Genomic DNA, 18,316 nt, shown 5'->3' on the forward strand with positions numbered 1-18,316 from the left:
TGTTCATCTTTCTTCACTCACACTACTACTTTATAATATAAAATATAATGTATATATAATATACTCATACATGCTTTTTACAAAAATAGTTTAGGCGAAACTTACAATTTCTCAAAGTTACGAAAGCTTTCTCGGTAAAACTGTCTCATTTCACCAAATTTGGCTGGCGAGGATTTGATGAAAACGAGCACTTGCCTTCCCATATGCGGGGATCTGACTGCTGAAAGCTCTCAATGTTTTCAAACTAATGGTACAACAGCTGGGTGTATTAAAATGGAAGTCAGGCAACTGCTTAACACCGGGACGCAGTTTTGGGTAACTTGGAGCACAAAACCGCAACTTTTCAATATATTTCTTCAACTTCTCTACATTTTGACAGTATTCATTATGAGGGAGTTTCTATGCGATGCTGCTTGATGCACTCTTAAATTATGGGTTTTTGAGGTGATGATAATATACGTAATTGAGAGAGAGAGAGAGAGAGAGAGAGAGAGAGAGAGAGAGAGAGAGAGAGAGAGAGAGAGAGAGAGAGAGAGAGAGAGAGAGAGAGAGAGAGAGAGAGAGAGAGAGAGAGAGAGAGAGAGAGAGAGAGAGAGAGAGAGAGAGAGAGAGAGAGAGAGAGAGAGAGAGAGAGAGAGAGAGAGAGCACTGAGACTAGCAGAGGTTGAGTAGATCTATATCGCCAGTATAGTTAAAAAACACATTTAAATGCTCATCGAGCCGGCGTATGCGTAGGATCATCTGGTGATCATCTTCATCTGGTGTTCGAGAGGAGAATCCATGAATTGGAGCCGATTTGGTTGATCAGAAAGTTCGGCATTAAGCTTGACGTTTAACAGCGATTGGCTGACAGGTTTACGGGCTGATAGATGGCTGACGGATGATTGATGTCTGAAGTGTCAATCATTCCATTGGTCTGGCTAGTAGTTCACAGGGTTCTTCTCGAAGTAGAAGGGATCTGTCAGAAGAGAACGCAAGTTGAACACATTTTAATACTAAAAAATATTCCCGTTATAATCGCCAACTTATAACTTATCACCATCCATTCTCCTGGCCAAATGTTCACTCACTATGAAGCCGCTTCATAAAGGAACAATCATTAAATTAGTATAGAACCAAACAAACACCTTTTAGGTCTTTCAACACTGAAAAATCATAAGAGATTCAACGATTAAAACTCGGGGTCATCATTTGCAATACTTAACCAACAAATACTAATACAATTAAACATTAAATTCTAAATTAATGGCCAAGTATAAGAGAGAAAAGTTGAGATGTTGTTCAACTACTGTAACTTTGACCCCCGTCCCCCCACAAGCATTGACCTACCACTTTAACAAGACCAACACCACCTCCTCCTCCCTATAATCCACGAGCACAGACTGCAGCAAGGCCTACCCCGTCCTGCCCTCTACAAGGGCTTCGACTTACTGTTGCTGTGAGGGACGTTGGCGTAGGCGCAGCACTGGCTGTACACGTCGCAGCATCGTCTTTGCTTGTCAGCTCCCAGCAGACTACAGTACTTGGCCTTGCAGTGCATCGCGTCCACCTTCCTGATGCTGTCGGTAGAGACGAGAGATGAGGTCATGTTAAGCGAGTCTACGTGAGGTGATTAAGTGACGTGAGGTGGGGTGATATGTTGATGTGATGCGATATGTTGTGAGGTGATGTTAGAATATGTAATCTGTTTGGCGGCAGGATGCTGTATTTGGAAACTTTTCTTATCAAGACTACTCATATCCCAGTCGATAGAGCTCCAGACCCCCACAGGAGGTTAAAAACCCCTACAGGAGGTTAAAGACCCCCCACAGGAGGTTAAAGACCCCCCACAGGAGGTTAAAGACCCCCCACAGGAGGTTAAAGACCCCCACAGGAGGTTTAACCCCCCAAGGAGGTTAAAACCCCCCCACAGGAGATTAAAGACCCCCCACAGGAGGTTGAAGACCCATAACGATAATTGAATTCACCATAACGATCCACTATGTTGGTATGGTGAGCCCAAAAAACATGAGTGAGCTGCCACACCCTGCCAGTCCTCCCTCCCTCCCCCAACACATTACTCGCCAACATTCCTCCTCCCAAAATACTGTTATTGTGTTTATTACACTATTTACACACGTTATGTATAAGTATGTACATGTTTTATTCATGTACATACGTACATACTTGCCATCTCCTCACCTCTCTCTCTTGCCTACTTAATACTCTTGCTTCCCTCATCTCATCACAATCGACTTTATAATGGTCCAGGACGGATCGAAATGTCGTCGTCTATTCAATTTCCAGTGTGTGGTTTGGTCAACAATGAAATCTTCATGCAAGATCTTATAAAGAAAACCCCTAGAACGAGTTTTGCAGATACAAAAGAGTTTAAGGTGAGTAGGGGATGGTTTGAGAAATTTTGAAAAAAGACGTGGTATTCATAGTGTTGTGAGGCATGGTGAGGGTGCCAGCTCAGACAAAGTAGGGGCTGAAAGATTTGTTTGTGATTTTAAAGATTTTGTAGATACTGTATTGATGGATATATTCCACAACAAGTGTTTAATTGTGAGGAGACATGGCTATTCTGGAAAAAATTGCCGAGGAGGACATACATTACCCAAGAGGAGACGTCACTGCCCGGACACAAGCTAACTTGGGCTAACTTGTGTCAGGATAGGCTAACTCTTGTGCTGTGTGGCGATTTGAAAATTAAACCCTTGCTCGTGTATCATTCCGAAAATCCAAGAGTTTTAAAAAATATATAACGTGCAGAAAAACTGTGATGTAGAGTGGTTTGCCCTGCCATCAAAAAATATCTGCAAGAGAAAAGTTTGACACTAAAGGGCCTGCTTCTCGACAATGCTCCTGCTCATCCTCCAGGCTTGGAGGATGCATTGTTGGGGCCACTTTTTTTTTTTTTTAGGGATATTCCTACATGAGCCCTGAGTTTCTGGCTAATGTACCAATGACATGAAGGAGGACTTTTCAACCTACCTTGTGTTAGGTGTGCAGAGGTCAATGGTTGAACATAATGTCAGGAGCAAAGGGGGGCATTTGCCTCTTCGAACACAATTGCGACCATCTTCATCTCTTCGAACTATCCTAAATGCTCTCTTCACCTGTCTGACCAAATTGGGTGTCCAGACCACCTTTGAATCTGAAATTGTAAAATTAATAGCAATTTCAGAATATTCAGTCCATTTATACTAACAAAATTATACATACAGTACTGTAATTGAAATTTTACAGAATGATAAAGGCAATTTAGCAACTTTGTTAAAATGCACATGGGGGAAATACATGAAAATAGGTTAATATTGTTTGTAAGGTTGATGGGAAATGTTTATTACTTTTATGATTTAAAAGATGTATAGCCCTAATACTCCATCCTGGGTGCATTCCACCAGGTAATGACCACAGCAAAAGTTTTCCACGAGGCTCTATTGTCACACAAACTTTTCACATTTTCAAACTTGATTCATTTTTCCCTCCCCCCTCGTTCCAGGGGTTTTCTTTAAAAGGTCTTCATGCAAATGCCTTGGTTTCTCACAAATGATGGCCTCTGAAATGCTATCACCTGCTAACTCCTTGTTGTGTATCCAAATTAATAAAAACTTTTTAACATCCTCAAGTGTTTGTGTTCTTTGTTTCGGGATTGTTGATATGCCTTTTGCCAATTTAATGTTCATAATGTCCTTTTTCTTAGCAAGTACAGTGCATATATTTGACATAGATTTGTTGTACTGCCTAGCTAGTTCAACAACCTGTGCACCATTTTGATGTTTATGAATGCTCTCTTGTTTTTCCTCTATGGTCATTCTCACATGTGTTTTCTTGGCTTGAACCTTACCACTGGCTTTCTTGGGACTCATGGCAAGATATATCATAACAAATTTTATGTTCAAATAGCCAAAAATCCCAAAACAAATGTAATGCTTTACAAAGAATTCAGGCGCGATACTTACTAGGCAGGAGACACTGGTAAACTGAGGCGCGATCACCATGCCACCACGCGCTAGGTCAGCCCATACGTATATCAACAAACTCCTTTCCCGAGGCAAAGTTTGTAACCCGATTCAAATTTTTCGAAGAAATTAGGCTCGTAACCCGAAAAGTTCATAAATATTCATTCGTAAGCCGAGGTGTCACTATATATAACTAAAAAATTAAACTCAGGATTACTTTCAACCCCCACCCCTTTTGCTCTACTCCATCGCCACCTACCTTCACCCCCCTCTATGATGTACTCTTCCATAGACACCTACCTTTGCCCCCCTCCTCCCCTCTACTCCTCCATCATCACCTACCTTCACACCCCCTCCCTTCTCCTCCTCCATCGTCACCTTCCTTTCACCCTCCTCTATGATGTACTCTTCCATAGACACCTACGTTCACTGCATATAATGCTCCCCTCTACTCCTCCATCGTCACCTACTTTCATCCCCCCCTCCGCTCTACTCCTCCAGGGTCGCAGACAATTTCACGAGTGTGAGAACTACGAGTTCTCTAACTACTCTCACACTCCTACTCTCTCACCAGTGAGGGGAAGGGAAGGAGGGAGGAAATGAAGGAAGAAAGGTGGGGGAGAGAGAATAGGCAGGGGGGAGGAGGGCCTAGATACATTTCTTCCATATAGATAGGTAGACTGAGGGAGAGCTGCTTGCCAAGAGCCCTATCAGACAGGCTTCCTATTCCTCAACCCTCCCTAATATGCCACATCCTGGTCAGGACAACTTGCTCGATTGTTATTCTTGGTGTGACTCGAGAACTGACCTCGAGGCGGGGCATGGGCATGGATTATCTCCCTGGGGCACGCACCTCCCTGCCCCAGCTCTCTCTCTCTCTCACATAATCTATCAAGGGTCTAACATGAGGTCATTGTGCCTACCAGAAGTGTATATGTCCAAGGCTGGCCACCTGTCTGGACCATTCAAATGTATAAACACGTAATTAGTCTATTAAAATTATATATAATGCTACAATTATAAATTAATTTGTTCATGGTCATTCGTTTATCAGTATTTTAATATGAGGTATATATACGCATGTATGTATACGTTGACGTACACATATATGATTATGTGTATAGAATGATTATGATTATGTGTAATCATATATGATTATATCTAATGGAATGCGTTAGTAAGTGATGTGGTGGAGGCTGACTCCATACACAGGTTCAAGTGTAGATATGATAGAGCCCAATAGGCTCAGAAACCTGTACACCTGTTGATTGACGGTTGAGAGTTGGAACTAAAGAGCCAGAGCTCAACCCCAGCAAGCACAATTAGGCGAGTATATGAACGAATGCACATGTACACTTTCAAATTAATTAAGATACCTTGAGATACACAATGACTTAGTTTAAATAGTTTAAACACATTATGGTACTGATTTTGACATGCTGATGTCTGGAAGGGAGAGGGGGTGTGGGGGGTTATTGTCTGAGGTGGAGGACCAGAGGAGGGGGTCAGTGGAAGGATGGTGGCTGGAGGGATGCCATTGTTCTAATGGTTATGAAAACAATTATTGATGGCAGGAATTCAGTGGGTGTGTACTTCACCCGCACCATCACCATACTGTGCCCTGCTACAACCCCCCCCCCCACTCCACCCATGCTGTGCGGGGCTTATTACACATTATGGGATAACCGACTGTCTGTCCATTCCTGTCTGCTCGTTATGCTGCCCTTCCTTTTGAAAATTGTCTGCTTTATCGACTTCCTTCAAGACCACACGTTAGCCTCTTATCACGCCCTCTTACCACTCTCAGGGAGCCGGCTCTTCTATACAATAGTTACCACTCAGTCCCCAAGGTGAAAGAGTGTCCGGGCAAATGACTTGTTACGTGTACTTATTTGCGATTCGTTTGGGCTGTCACGTGTGGTGATTAGTGTTGGGTAAGGCTAGGCCAGGTCAGGTCAGACTAGGCCAGGTCAGACTAGGCTAGGTAAGGCTAGGCCAGGTCAGGTCTGGTCAGGTCTGTCTAGGCCAGGTCAGGCCAGGCCAGGCTAGGCAGGGTGAGAGAAGTAAAGCGGCAGGTACTTACGTTTCCGAGAAAGTAGCGGCGGTATAGTATATTGTTGATTTAGATTCGACGACATCCTGAAGCTAGTAGGTGGCGGCCTCATCGCTCTCGAACTTCTTGTTGTTGTAGGGGATACGAGGCACACCCAATATCTCCCTTACATTGATCACATCGCACACTAATATTTTTACTATTTTGGACACCAGATTTGTCTGTTTCGTATATGTATAATTGTTCAATATTAAAACCACAATAGAATGCTCTAAGTACTTTCGTATATTAATACATCTTCAGAAGGAATGGTTCGCTCTGAAGATGTATTAATATAAGAAAGTACTAAAGGAAATTCCTGTTTCAATTCTTCCTCCGTGGTCTGACACTCTTATTATATATTGTATATACTGAATTATATATACTATGCTTATATAATATATACTGAAATATTGTTACATTTAACGTATGAAACAAAGTATATATCTGTATTTTTAATAAAATATAAAACATTAATATTTATCAACGTATCTCTGTGAATTACATAATTTATCAGTATTGTACAGCCTGTGATCTCCACCTGGCTGGCCACTGATACCTAAGTAGCTTTCATGTGTCCGGACACCGGCGACTTGAACTTGAACGTAGGCGTCTGCACTCCATGACCGAAAAGCTACTGAACGCCACTATAAAAACATATATATCTTCACTTGAGCTTTAAATATGTCTAATGTAATGTATTTAAAATAAAGCTTATATTTCTATCTTTCTTAAGACGTGTAAAACATTTGTATTTATTAACGAATTTACGTAAAATAAACATTCTTCTGAGAGAGTTGCTCTGTCGCTCAGTCTATGCGGGGGTCGGAGCTCGGCGATTATTAAAATACATGAATCTTCATTAGAACTTTAATTATGTCTATGATAAAGTGTTTAAAATGAGCCTTATATTCCTATCTTTCTTGAGGCATATAAAAAATTTACGATTATTTACAAATTTACGTGAAATAGGCATTGTTCTGAGAGAGTTGCTCCGTCGATCGATCTGTCCGGAGTCGGAGCTCGGCTATTATAAAAGTACACGTATCTTCGCTTTAAATTTAAATATGCCCATGGTAAGGTATTTAGAACGAAGCTTATATATCTATCTTTCTTGTGACATATAAAACTCTTACGTTTATTAAGGAATCTGCGTGAAATAGACATGGTTCTGAGATGAATGCTGCGGTTTTCGAGTTTGACGAGCGATGAAAACTGCCACTTTTATACAATTACAAATATCTTCGGTTTTACTTAAAATATTTGTCTGGTAGAGGTTTTGCATATAGATCGCGTTTCTGTCTTTCTTCTGACTAATAAATAATTTTGGTTTAATCAGTTATCAAGATGTTTTCAACAATATTCTTTCAGCGTTTGTCTTTTCCAACTTGGGCGACCCTTTTGGAAGTGCGATACTTGGGTTAACCCATCCTATAGTTGGGTCTGTTTCCAACTGGGGTTCGAATATAAACAGTGGAGGAGGCGCGGCCCGCTGGAGGGGACATGCAGGAGGCAAAATGAACGTTTCTGTCAACACCCGGGAGGTTCTTCACCTGTCTGTGGCTCCTGGGGTCAGGTCATGGAGTATCTTTGTCGGTGAGTGTCTGTGGCACCTGGAAGTCTGGCAGGGGAAACGTCTTCTGCGGAAAAGTCGTCACAGGATTGATGATTCAACTTTTGGTGAGAAGAGGGCGATGGGCTCTGTTTTGCATACGGCACCCAGCCGACTTTCAGCAGGAACTTTGTCCTGTCAGACTTGCTGTCAGGAGGAACTAGTCCTGTCAGAGCTGCTGTCAGGAGGTTAATGGTCCTGACAGAACTGTTGTTAGAAGGTTCATGGTTCTGACAGAACTGTTCTCAGAAGGTTCTTGGTTCAGCCAGAGCTGCTGTCAGAAGGTTCTTGGTTCAGCCAGAGCTGCTGTCAAGAGGTTCTTGGTCCTGCGAGAGCTGTTGTCAGGAGGTTCTTGGTCCTGCCAGAGATGCTGTCAGGAGGTTTTTGGTCCTGACAGAACTGTTGTTAGGAGGCTCATGATGATCTGACAGAACTGCTGTCAAGAAATGATTGGTCCTTCCAGAGCTACTGCCTGGAGGTTCTCTGTTCAAGAGCTGCTGCTAGAAGGTTCTTGGTGCTTCCAGGAGGTTCTTGGTCCAGCCAGAGTTGCTGTCAAGAGGTTCTTGGTCCAGCCAGAGCTGCTGTCAGGAGGTTCTTGGTCCTGCCAGAGTTGCTGTCAAGAGGTTCTTGGTCCTGCCAGAGATGCTGTCAGGAGGTTTTTGGTCTTGCCAGAGTTGCTGTCAAGAGGTTCTTGGTCCTGCCAGAGCTGTTGTCAGGAGGTTCTTGGTCCTGCCAGAGCTGTTGTCAAGAGGTTCTTAGACCTGTCAGTGTGGCTTTCAGGAGGTACTGGACCCTGCCAGAGCAGCTGCCAGGATGTACTGGATCCTGCTAGTGCTGCTGCCTGGAGGTACTTGATCTTGTCAGGGCTGTTATCTTGAGGTTATCTTGAGATGATTTCAGAGCTTGGCATCCCCCGTGGCCCGGTCCTCAACCAGGTCTTTTTTTTTTTTTTTTTTTTTTACATTCCCCCAGGAAGCAACCTGTAGCAGCTGTATAACCCCAGGTATCTATTTACTGCTAGGTGAATAGGGACATCAGGGTGAAAGAAACTCTGCCCATTTGTTTCTGTCTCTACCGGGGATCGAACCCGGAACCTTGGACTACGAATCCCAAGCACTGTCCACTCAGCTGTCAGGCTGCTGTCAGCTTTTATATTTTTTTAAATTACCTTTGGGTTTCAACAGTGCTCTACTGTACAATTATAACTGCAGTGGTTAGTACAGTCAGCTAGTAACCAATTGGACCCAAATTTGATTTCCAAGCAGGGTGAGATGTTTGAGCATGTTTCCTTATACTTCGTGCCACTGTTCACCTGGGAGTAAATAGGTATCTAGGAGTTGGTCAACTGTTGTGGATTGCATACCTGGGTCAGTCATTAGTCTTGGGGGACCTCGATAAACTTAACATGCTTATCAGTAATGGGGAAAAATTTCCATATTACAATGCTTTACTACAAGAATAATACACCAACAATAAAAATAATTATATTTACCTACCTTCCTACCTAATTCACCCTTAACATTGACAAAACGTTTTATATTCTGTTTGGCAATAAATCCTCTAATCAGATAAATCTCAAAATAAACAATACCCAAATTTGTAACAAATTAGATGGCAAATTCCTTGGCGTTCTCATCGACCACAAGCTGAATTTCCAGGGTCACATTCTAAATATATCAAAAAAAGTTTCAAAAACTGTTGGCATTCTTTCTAAGATCAGATATTATGTACCCCGCCCTGCCCTGGTTACTCTCTATTACTCCCTCATCTATCCATACCTCAACTATGGTATTTGTGCTTGGGGTTCTACTACCCAAAATCATTTACGTCCTCTCATTACCCAACACAAAGCTGCTATTAGGACAATAACCAACTCTGGCCCCAGACATCACTCGGTACCCTTACTCAAATCTCTGAATATGTTAGATATTAAGTCACTGCACATTCTCTCTTGTGTATTATACATATATAAAACGCTGAACTGTAATGCCAATCCTGACCTCAAAAGCTTCATTGAAGGTTGTAACAGAACCCATGAGCACCACACCAGGAATAAATACAGTTTTGATATTCCTAGAGTACGACTTAATCAAACTAGAAATGCTCTACAAATCAAGGGACCCAGAATGTGGAATGACCTTCCCAACCATGTTAAAGACTGTACCTCTCTCAACCAGTTTAAGATAAAAACTAAACACTACCTAATAAATTCCCTGTAACCCACCTCACTCCTTTATTGTCAACCCATGTCTGTTATTTTATTGTATTATTATTATTTTTTTTTTTTTTTAATCAACACTGTTTGTCAACCTATTGTATTTGTGCTGCTTTTTCAGTCATGTTCCCCCTTTTTTTTATCTTTATTTGTATTTGTTTTCAACACTTTTTATTCTTTATGCTCAATTAGTATTAAGTTCTAGATATTAATGTTTTTCTTGCCCGAAACGCATTGCGTAATAGTGGCTTTAGGCATTGTATGTACTAGCTCTATCTATATATCAATCCATTAATGTAACATCACTTGTATGTATGTACCTTACCTGAATAAACATATTTATTTATTTATTTATTATTATTTTAATTTTGTGTGCATGCAATAATAAACAATTTTTTTTCCTTGAAACAAAACTTTGCATTTTGAGTGATGACATCCATAAGTGATTGTACAGTATAATACAGTACCTATTTTATTCCAGTAATATAAAGTATCGTACATCTATATTATTTAATATTTAAAAATTTACTAAAGCAGTTATTATATATTGAAAAGTCCTAATACATGCAATATAATCAATACTGTATACTTTATTTTTAATTTGCAGGTGTCATGTCAGTTGGTGTGGGAGCATCTTATTACAGCCCAGGTAGGAATGTTCTTTAAAACTTAGTTTGCTTCTCCTTTTACATTTAATGATTTGCTATACAGTAGTTTGTTACATTTTTCTGCAATATACTGAGGAGTACATGAGTACGATGTGAATTGTGAAATCTGCAAAATGCAGACTGTTTTCATCTGGAATATTAAGATGGAATGTGAATGAAGAAAATGTTCTGACCTAAGTTAATCTTCACACTCACTGTCATCTACACAGGCCTTGATGAAATAAGTCACAAACGGGTATATTTTTGTCTAGATTTACCAATCTAGTAAACATCATGAGCTGTTTTTCAGGCATTCTCTTATCACTGGCTACTAAAACTATTCCAGAAATATCTTTTTTATAGGAAATATATCTTGAGAATGATTGATGTATGTAATTTTGGGATCCCAGTAGTAGTCGGGTTTGTTCTTGGCTCACAATTGAGAATTCCAGGTTCAAATCCTGAGCGGGACAGGAATGGTTGGGCTTTCCTCCTCTCTTAATGCCCCTGTTTACCAAGCAGTAAATAGGTACCCAGGAATTAGTCGACTTGTTGTGGGGTTGCATCCTGGGGAGGGTCAGTAACTCGACACCTTGCACCTCGAAATAAATCTAATATGTTCTATATGTATAAACTCGCTGCCTGTTCCCTGACAGAATGAATTATTATAATGGTGTAGCAGATCTACAGGTTTATAGGACAGTAAAACAAGCTACTGTAATTTAATAATTTTTGTTAAATTTAAAATTTTATGAATACATACTGTACTGTACAAATTTTGTTTGAAAATGTTGGATGTCTGTTACACAAAGAATAAAAGTATACTGTATATGTGTGCTAAAATTTTTATTTATATTTTAATTTGATCACGTTTGTTATGTAACATTTCTTCTTACAGATGAACATATACTTATGAAGATTGCTTATTTAACTGGATGCCTCATTCTTGGGCTCACATTCCTAGATGACTGGGAGGTAAGGGCATTCAGCCATGGTGTATAGTAGGCAATTATAAATTAATATTTGAAATATTGTTAATCTAAATCAGAAAAATTTATTAATACCGTTGTGATTTTTGTAAAATGTCTTTGTCATAGAAAATATTTGATACATGTTTCAGAATTTGGATATAAGAGTTTCATGAATAAGTTGAAATTTTTCCTTTCCTCACTTTTAGGCAGTATACTAGGCCTGCTTTCCCCTCCCTCCCTCATATGTCAGTCTACTAGGCCCTTTCTCTCCTCATATACATCGGTACTAGGCCCATGCCCTATCCTCATATACAGTACTGTACATCAGTATATTGGGCCTCTCCCTCTCCTCCTATATAACAGTATACTAGACCATCTTCTGTGCATGAGTACACTAGGCCCCTCCTATATATATCATTATACTAGAACCCATCAGCATACTTGAATCATCCTATTCATCATATACTAGGTCTCCACAAGACTGTTTTAAAACTTTTAAATAAGATGTTAAAAGAACATTTAAATGCATTTATTATACAAGACAAATTTGTCACAATTGATTAAAATATGTAGTGCTGTGAAGTCCAAACTGTAATGGCTAGGGAGGCGTGAGAAGTGTTGTGACAGGGCAACTGCTCAGCCTGCAAATGAACCTGAATCCAGCCCCACAACTTTAAGTGTAGAGATAGAAGTTTTACCCTCTGCCAATTGTATAATTATCTATTTACAGGATTGTGTGTTTGATAAGACTAAGGGCCAAGTAACCATGATACGCCGCAACTGGTTTGAAAGGTTAACAAGCCGCTGTGCTAATTACAACACACTGATCCTGGAAAATAGCTCTGTAATGGCTGTGAGAGTCGTACATGGCAGTGGACGGTGAGTTAATATGATTAAATTTACTAATTTGAATGTAAAGTATAATGAATACTTAAGAGCAAAATATATGATGTAACTTGAATGGATATGTATTTATTTGAAAAGCAAATGATGATAGTTTTGAAATTATTTAGAGAAAAAAAATTTACTGAGTTACCTGTATTCGAGACGAGCCTCTGAGAAAGTGAGAATGAAGAGTAGAGTGAAATAATGATTAAAAGAATTATGAATTCACATGAGAAAATCCACACTTTACCACAGGTTCAAATCCTCATCATCTTTCAGTCAAAAGACTGAAAGTGGCTGGATTAATGTCTTCCAATTTGTTGAGTACTTTAAACTTTTTCAAAGCATTTATGTCCTTTTGAAGGTGAGGTCTCTATGCTTGTATACAGTAGCTCAGATGGAGGCACACCAACAGTTTCTACAGCTGAATAACCACTCTCTCTTCATTGAAATTAAATGTTTGATCATTCCTAATGTTTGGTTGACTTTTTTTTCTTTTTTACCACAGCTTTCAGTGACTAGTAAATAATTAATTAATTAAGGGTCCATTCCTTTTTTCAATCTGCTACTGGGTCACTTAGTTAATTCTATTTATTATGTGTATTGTTATTCCCTACATATAAAGCCTTCAATTTTCCAATATTGAAAACCATATGTCAGTATTCTGACCATTTGTGAAGTTGATCATTTTGTAAGGCCTTAATGTAGTTTTCACTTTCCACTATATCATAGATCTTTGTCATCTGCAAATTTGATGTGGTTTGTGATGTTATTTATGTTATTGTACAATATACTGTACAGTATTACCAAGAGGGTTAGATCCAAAATGGAAGCTTGCAGTACTCCACTCAACATTTTTCCAGTCAGATTCACTTCCATTTAGTACAACCCTTTCTTTGTTTGATTTGTTCGCTTTCTTTGTTTTTAATAATTGCTTTATCTATTTAGTATTTTATTGTTGATTCCATGTGTTTGTAATCTTTGTCAATCTCTTGTGTGGTACATTATCAAAGCCATAGAGAAGAAAGACCTCATACACTACTTCTACTGGAAGTCCTTTGTATAGCTGATTGCCATTTCCAGAAATGTGAGCAGGTTTTTAGACAGCCTGGTTTCCTATGATGATTTTACAACATAATATTGTGCGCTGAGAGATGGTTAATGATTCTTTAATGGTATGCTATTTTCCATTAGCTTGTAGATGTTAGGCTGATTGGTCTGTAGGGAAAACAAGGTGGGTTTTGGAGGGAATTACCTTGATTTATTGTGAAGCATTATGGGAGGTTTTAAAGAGCATTAAATGGAGTGAATTCCTTTGACACAATTCCTGTATTTTAAGCTGAGAAAGTGCTGTGATCAGTATTTTAAAGTAAAATATCAAGGAAATGTGAAGGGAAAAAAAAACAAAATAAAGCAGTTGTTTCAATTATGTGACTCCACAGATGGCTGGCTGGGGAAAGGCTGCTTGTGTGATCCTAAATAGTCAGTCAGTTCGAATAAGCTGAAGTCAAATTGCAGGTCACTGACTGTATGGTGAATTTGTTAAATTAATGATAAATTACATTCATATTTGAACACAGTGAAATGGCATGAATAATAGTTGTTGAAGATCAGTGCTGTTATTGAGGAGTATATTTGTGGAAAGGTAGGAATGTAAGCACAAAGTCAATGGTTAGTGCTGAGGCGTATTTATTGCCATTCATTGAGAATGCACACAATATATATTACTTAGTGTTTTCCTTTAACAGATTCAGAGATGGCTATCAGGTTGCATTGGTACTGAGAGCAGGGGGCACAGTTCCTGTCTCTGAAACAAGTGTAGGACTAAAGAGGTGAGTGATCAACTGCATTTGCTATGGGCTCCTTTGCTACTCCTGTAGCAAAGGAGCTATTTACTTAGTCTGCCGAGCATGGACACCTTATTGTTTTCACAATTATGAAAATGAGCCATTTTCTTTTTTTTGAGCAATCACACATGGTTGCCTCCTTAACCCCTGCACTGCGCACCTGTTTTTGGCAAAAACTTCATATTACAATTGTTAAGGACATATTTTTGTTGTTTTTATAAATGGTCAGGTAAAGTTAATATCAAAATGTTTCCAAACTCAGCTATTTTCATTTCAAAACACAGAGTAATGAATACATTAAAATATAGCCTAAGTAAACAAACAAAAAATGCACAACTCTCAAAACAACATTTGTTGTTTGGTACAGTGCAGTGGTTAAGATGTGCTGTGGCATTTGAGCACGATCACGAACAGATAGGGGCAACATATAGCACTGGCAAATATTGTCATCAGACTTCAAGTTTTAAGTGTTGTGGATGATGCTTGGGCTTTTGATTTGGAAAATACCTCATTAAATACTGTATAATCATCCTTGTTAGGGCATAAAAATCAGAGTAGTTGTATATGGATGAAAAGCTACATTTAATATGCATGAACTTATTTTGTTAATTTCTTTCCAGTGACCAGGAACAACTAGCCAGAAATATTCGTAGTTTTCTTTCGCTTGATCGAGTGGAAGCTGTTCGAAATGTATGGACAGATTGGACAGAAAGTGACGAAGAAGATTTTTTGTTTGTTTATCAGCCTCCAATTGAGGTATGGTAATAAATAATAAATCTTGTTGATGTCGGTAGTTTTAGATTTGGAACACACTTTACATGGCAGTATCACAGTTGAAATGATATATGAAGCAAAAGATTGCAGAAATGTTTAGAAATAAGTAATTGCATTCTTTAATCCATGACTTGAAAATAAGCTACCCTGCCTTAGTGAAGGAGTTGTAGCTGCCTGTAGTACCTTCTCAATTATGTAACCAATACGACAGATGATACTTGTTTTCTTGATAACCAATTGTTTTTTGTCCAAGTTTGCAAGTACAGTATACAGTATGTGTGCATATATCTTTTATGCTTTGCATTGTACAGTATTATCTAGAAATTTGTTTGTATTTGATTATATTGTAGAATTGGAACAGATTTGTATTAAGAAACAGGTTTTTCAGTGAGACTGAAATGAAAGGAAAGCCAGTGAATGGGATAATGGAAGAAAGAGGATGAAAAGAGAACAACAAACCCATGGTTCAACATTTTAATGAGGAAAGACAACAAATACATAGAAAATTAGGATACAGATAGAGGGATATAGCAAGGCACTTAAGATGGCCAGAAATGAGTACACTAATATTAGGAAGGCAGGTTGAAAATGTTGTTGTGACATAAGCAAAGGACCAACCTAATCGGTGCATAGCCAAATATATAAGAAAACACCACGAAACCATATGATCATACTGGTGAAAAGAAGCAACACATTGGCAGAATGATGGACTCAACAAGAGGTTCCAGGAGGTCTAAAAAACTGGAACCAGATGGTTGTCCATGATGAGGTGACAAGAGACTGCTAGAATAAACGTTTTTGCACAAGAAGAAGAAAGACATTTGGAGGAACTGGATTCAGCAAATGCAGTGGAGCCCAATCAGATATAATTGGTTACCAAAGGAAGCCTGCAGTGTGTGTGTGTGTGTTACCTAGTAACTAGAGATTGGAGAGTTACCAGAAATCTGGAAAAAGCAAATGTAATTCTAATATTCAAGAACAGTTACAGACTTGAAGCTCTAAATTACAGACCAGTGCCATTAGCTTGCATCTCAAGCAAAACTCTGGAAAAGAAGTCATCAGGAAACTAATTGTAGAATATTTGGAGAGTTAAATTTGTTAATGGAGGCAGAACACTGATTCCGATACAAAAATCATGCTTAACAAACCTATTTTAATGATCCTGTCATGATACCTTAAGGCAAAAGAATGAAGGATGTATGGACTGCATCTTGCTAGACTGCCAGAAAGTTGTTGACATCACAAGAAGGTTAAAATTATGTTGAAAAGTGATAGTGGCTTGAGAATGAAGATGCAGTAAGAAGAGTGGTGTCAACACTTTTTCTGAAGTAAGAAAAATTAGAAAGTAATTTTTTGGGTTGTTTATAACAAAAAAATCATTGGCAATCACTTGCCAAGGATTTAGAGATCATTGGCAAGTGAGCGAGTTCTACTGGCAAATAAAATAAGACGAAAATGATCAGTATTCAAATTCTGACTTAATTAGATCGAGCAGTTTACAAGACTAAATGTGATCTAAAAGAAATACAAAATTAGGTAGTATACATTTTGTAGTTTTACATGAGGAAAATCCTAGTTTGTACACGATTTGAATTGTCTACCAAAATTTTTAGCCCCCCCCCCCCCCAACAAAAAAAATCTTTTCCACTATTTCCTGTCTAAATAAGGTGTTTTATGAATGTTTCATTAAAGAAAGTATGATATATATTTTAACAAGAAATGTATAATATGGACTTTATAGCTCTATTATTTCATCACAACAGGTTGAGAGTTTAAAGGGGAGTGGAAACCTAAATTTTGAAGAAGTTAAGTTTGAAAATGACAACCTGCCAGAGTATCACCACAGTGACACTGACAGCTCTAGTGAAGAGGAGCTGTTTGATGATCTCTAGTATACTACTTAAGTGTAGAGTTAATTATTTTATTATTGTCACAAATGTGAGCATGAATCAATAACATTTTAGTCATAGATTCTGAAAGGATTGTATAACAAACATTCTGAATTTTCAATTTGAATATTGTAATCAGACTTATAGATATATATTTATAAATCTAAAACGGGAGTTGTCTTCTCAGTATTAGTACAGCCATGTTAATGGTGTCACGTTTATTTTAGTACTGAATTTTTCAGGTGGTAATCATGCTTTGTACAAATTTTAATCTGTAATAGAGGAGAGACGAGTGACTAGAGGAAAGAGTGGATCTTACATTTTATAAGGGTATTATTTATTGTTTTTAATTCCCCCCCCCCCCCCCCCATCATGTGTTCAAGTTGAAGTAAACATTCAGTGTATTTTTTCATTGTATGACTTATTATTTGCTCTTTGAATAGTACAGTATATATTCTTTAAAATTTATATTGAATTTACCGAATTCATAAATTTTCAAAAGATAGTTTACTTTGTGGCACCTTGACTAATTTTGATATGCATTATTGTAATGTTAACCAAACATTGTACACAGAGGATATTGCTAGTTATGGAAATATTATACTCAAATGCACAAGGATAAGTTAACCCTTTTAGGGTAGCATGTCCAAATTTGGTCTTCAAAAGGGTTGATTATTATATTTTTTAAATTTAGAAACTCGATAATTGAGTGTTGAAACAAATTAAAAAACTGTACTGATTCAATACTGTAAATACTGTACAATTTAAGTACAATTGAAATGGAATTATACCGTATTTCAATACAATTAAATTGAAATGCTGCAAGTTTCATAATTTATGAAAGTTTTTCTATAAATGGGATTTTCAGCACTAGCTTGAAAATTCTTAAATGGCAATAATCTATTTGTATTACAAATGCTTTAGTTCATTTAATTTTCTTACTATCTCTAGCATATTGATAATCATTTTCAAAGTCTCTATAATATTTTTAAAGGATACCCAGTATGTATACTGGTAAATTAAAAATTGAGTCAATCTGAATCAGATTTTGTTTGACTTGATCATAAATAATTTGTTCTGGTACTATGAAAGTACTAATTTATGCCATATAGTTATAACATTCTTCTAACCCTTGGATTATGTTTACCATTTCAACCAGACTCCCTAAAAAAAGGAATTAAATCAGATGGAAGATGCTGGAACAATGAAGGATTAGTATAGTCTCAAGACTTTGCTTCTGAAGCAAGTAATTACCTAAGTGTAATTACCTAAGTGTAGTTACAGGATGAGAGCTACGCTCGTGGTGTCCCGTCTTCCCAGCACTCTTTGTCATATAACGCTTTGAAACTACTGACGGTCTTGGCCTCCACCACCTTCTCACTTAACTTGTTCCAACCGTCTACCACTCTATTTGCGAAGGTGAATTTTCTTATATTT

General features: G+C 38.2%; 2 protein-coding genes across 3 annotated transcripts; one reads left to right on the forward strand and one right to left on the reverse strand.

Moving 5' to 3' along the window:
• Positions 1–548: 548 nt before the first annotated feature.
• Positions 549–6,216, reverse strand: LOC123768648 (uncharacterized). Its single transcript, XM_045759285.2, has 4 exons — positions 6,031–6,216; positions 2,977–3,139; positions 1,432–1,559; positions 549–958 (listed from the first exon to the last, which is right to left on the reverse strand). Exons 1-4 carry the CDS (start codon positions 6,110–6,112, stop codon positions 921–923), a joined length of 411 nt encoding a protein of 136 aa, XP_045615241.2. The 5' UTR covers positions 6,113–6,216; the 3' UTR covers positions 549–920.
• Positions 6,217–7,022: 806 nt separating this feature from the next.
• LOC123768649 (cytochrome b-245 chaperone 1) lies at positions 7,023–17,923 on the forward strand. Of its 2 annotated transcripts, none has more exons than XM_069316365.1 (7): positions 7,023–7,115; positions 10,474–10,515; positions 11,412–11,488; positions 12,215–12,363; positions 14,118–14,201; positions 14,837–14,972; positions 16,754–17,923. In XM_069316365.1, exons 2-7 carry the CDS (start codon positions 10,479–10,481, stop codon positions 16,880–16,882), a joined length of 612 nt encoding a protein of 203 aa, XP_069172466.1. In that variant the 5' UTR covers positions 7,023–7,115; positions 10,474–10,478; the 3' UTR covers positions 16,883–17,923. The 2 variants fall into 2 exon arrangements, with proteins under 2 accessions (XP_069172466.1, XP_045615242.1); XM_045759286.2 differs by lacking the exon at positions 7,023–7,115 and adding an exon at positions 7,478–7,635.
• The last annotated feature ends 393 nt before the right edge of the window (positions 17,924–18,316 follow it).

This window comes from Procambarus clarkii, chromosome 83 (assembly GCF_040958095.1).
Source record: "Procambarus clarkii isolate CNS0578487 chromosome 83, FALCON_Pclarkii_2.0, whole genome shotgun sequence".
Classification (NCBI taxonomy): Eukaryota; Metazoa; Arthropoda; class Malacostraca; order Decapoda; family Cambaridae; genus Procambarus; species Procambarus clarkii.

Excerpts from the sequence above, each read along its gene's own strand:
- LOC123768648 (XM_045759285.2), bottom strand. The coding sequence starts at position 6,112 with ATGAGGCCGCCACCTACTAGCTTCAGGATGTCGTCGAATCTAAATCAA. Across the intron at positions 1,560-2,976 it reads CTCTGCACACCTAACACAAG|CATCAGGAAGGTGGACGCGA; the intron begins GTAGGTTGAAAA and ends CTCTACCGACAG. Across the intron at positions 959-1,431 it reads CAACGTCCCTCACAGCAACA|ATCCCTTCTACTTCGAGAAG; the intron begins GTAAGTCGAAGC and ends CTCTTCTGACAG.
- LOC123768649 (XM_045759286.2), top strand. The coding sequence starts at position 7,557 with ATGAACGTTTCTGTCAACACCCGGGAGGTTCTTCACCTGTCTGTGGCT. Across the intron at positions 11,489-12,214 it reads CATTCCTAGATGACTGGGAG|GATTGTGTGTTTGATAAGAC; the intron begins GTAAGGGCATTC and ends ATCTATTTACAG. Across the intron at positions 12,364-14,117 it reads GTCGTACATGGCAGTGGACG|ATTCAGAGATGGCTATCAGG; the intron begins GTGAGTTAATAT and ends TTCCTTTAACAG.